At 52.0% G+C, this 1,664-nt stretch overlaps 1 protein-coding gene across 2 annotated transcripts in view; it reads right to left on the bottom strand.

The window, feature by feature from the left end:
- Positions 1-1,664, bottom strand: part of Znf653 (zinc finger protein 653) — a 19,189-nt gene that overhangs the window by 12,294 nt on the left and 5,231 nt on the right. For both annotated transcript variants that reach the window (XM_021206344.1, XM_021206345.1), the window contains exon 3: positions 1,199-1,414. In XM_021206344.1, coding sequence (XP_021062003.1) covers positions 1,199-1,414 — 216 coding nt within the window. The remainder of the gene's footprint in view (positions 1-1,198; positions 1,415-1,664) is intronic.

Consider the following 1,664-nt stretch of genomic DNA (forward strand, 5'->3'; position numbering starts at 1 on the left):
GAACTCACTTTGTAGACCAGGCTGGCCTCGAACTCAGAAATCCACCTGCCTCTGCCTCCCAAGTGCTGGGATTAAAGGCATGTGCCACCACTGCCAGGCCCCAACCCTTCTTAAACAGGTCCTCCACCTGGGGAGCAAGCATTCAAACATTTGAGCCTAAGGGTCGGTCCCTTGTAGAAAATCCACAGCTTCATTTCTTTCTTCGCCAGACTTCATGCTTAGCCACCAGGGGGCTCTCCTGAGAGCCGCGTAAGCGTAACTTCCTGAGTAAATGACAAGCGCGAACGAACTTCAAAGGAGAAAAACTTTCCCTTGCCATTCTCCTTTTCCTAATGCGGGGTAGGGGAGGGGAGGACGACCCGCTGTGGGGTACGAACTGGGCATTGTGTTTGTTAACACCAACTGGGCTAGCTGGGCAGGGGTACTGGCACAGGCGTTAATCCCAGCACTGGGGAGACTAAGGCAGGAGCGGCTCTGTGATTTCGAGACCAACCTGATCTACATAGGTATACCAACCATCTGAAGAAAATGGGCAAGTACTTGGGAGGTAGAGGCAGGCGGATTTCTGAGTTCGAGGCCAGCTTGGTCTACAGAGTGAGTTCCAGGACAGCCAAGGCTACACAGAGAAACCCTGTCTCGAAAAAAAAAAAAAAAAAAAAAAAAAAAAAAAAAAAAAAAAAAAAAAACCCAAACAAACCCAAACAAACCACAAAACAGGGCTGAGTGTGGTGGTGCACACCTCACCTCCAGCACTCAGGAGGCAGAGACAGGCAGACTAGTGTACGTCTGAAGCCAGCATGGTCTAAAATAGCAAGTCAGGTCAGCCAGAGTATATAATGGGACCCTGTCGCAAAAGCAAATGGAAAACCAACAAACAAAACAACAAAGCATAAACTCTGTCAGGGAAGCCAGTGAGTAACGCAGCTGATGAGAATGAAGGGGAGCAAGACGGGAAAGGGTGGGAAAGAGAGCGAGCAGGAGAGCGCTGAAAGGCTGCAGGGAACTTAAGAAGGTTGCTAGTACACATGAGGACAAAATTCTGCTCAGCTTGGCAGGGACTCTATGGCTGCAAGTCCTGCAAAGGACTCGTCCAAGCCACTGTCCTAAAGCCACCAGTGCCACAGTCCTGCCTGACCCACAAGGGAAGTGTGCAGAGGCCCTGTGCCTGCTATGCAGTGCCCTTGCCCTGCAGACCCACCTTTGTCACTGTCAGGCTCTGAGTCACTGAGGGGCTTGAGCGGGGAGTGTAGGTCCTGGAAGTAGCGGTGTCCAGCTTCGCACTGCCACACGGCCGTTGTGTAAAGGCCAAAGGTTGGGTCAAGCTCAGCCAGGTGTGGCTCATACGGGCAGCGGTGTTTGTGGTCCTCATACCAGATGACCACGTTCTTCAGGCAGTTCACGTTGCGTCGCCGCCCTGTGTACACAGGGCCCAGGCAGATGTGAGGACAGGTGCCCCACTCCCCCTGGGGCCAGCAATTCCCAGTCTGAGACAGCCTCTTGAATCCCACTCCCACTATGCAGAAGAGGAAACTAAGATTTGGGGAAGTGATTCATCCTGGAGATAAGTAGTACCTGGAGATAGCCAGAAACTGTCCTTGGCTGAGAGAAGTCATACAGTAATGGAGCCTGGCACAGGCGAGAGCACAAAAATTGTTGGCTGTGTT

Source organism: Mus pahari, chromosome 10, assembly GCF_900095145.1.
Source record: "Mus pahari chromosome 10, PAHARI_EIJ_v1.1, whole genome shotgun sequence".
In the NCBI taxonomy this organism is placed as follows: domain Eukaryota; kingdom Metazoa; phylum Chordata; class Mammalia; order Rodentia; family Muridae; genus Mus; species Mus pahari.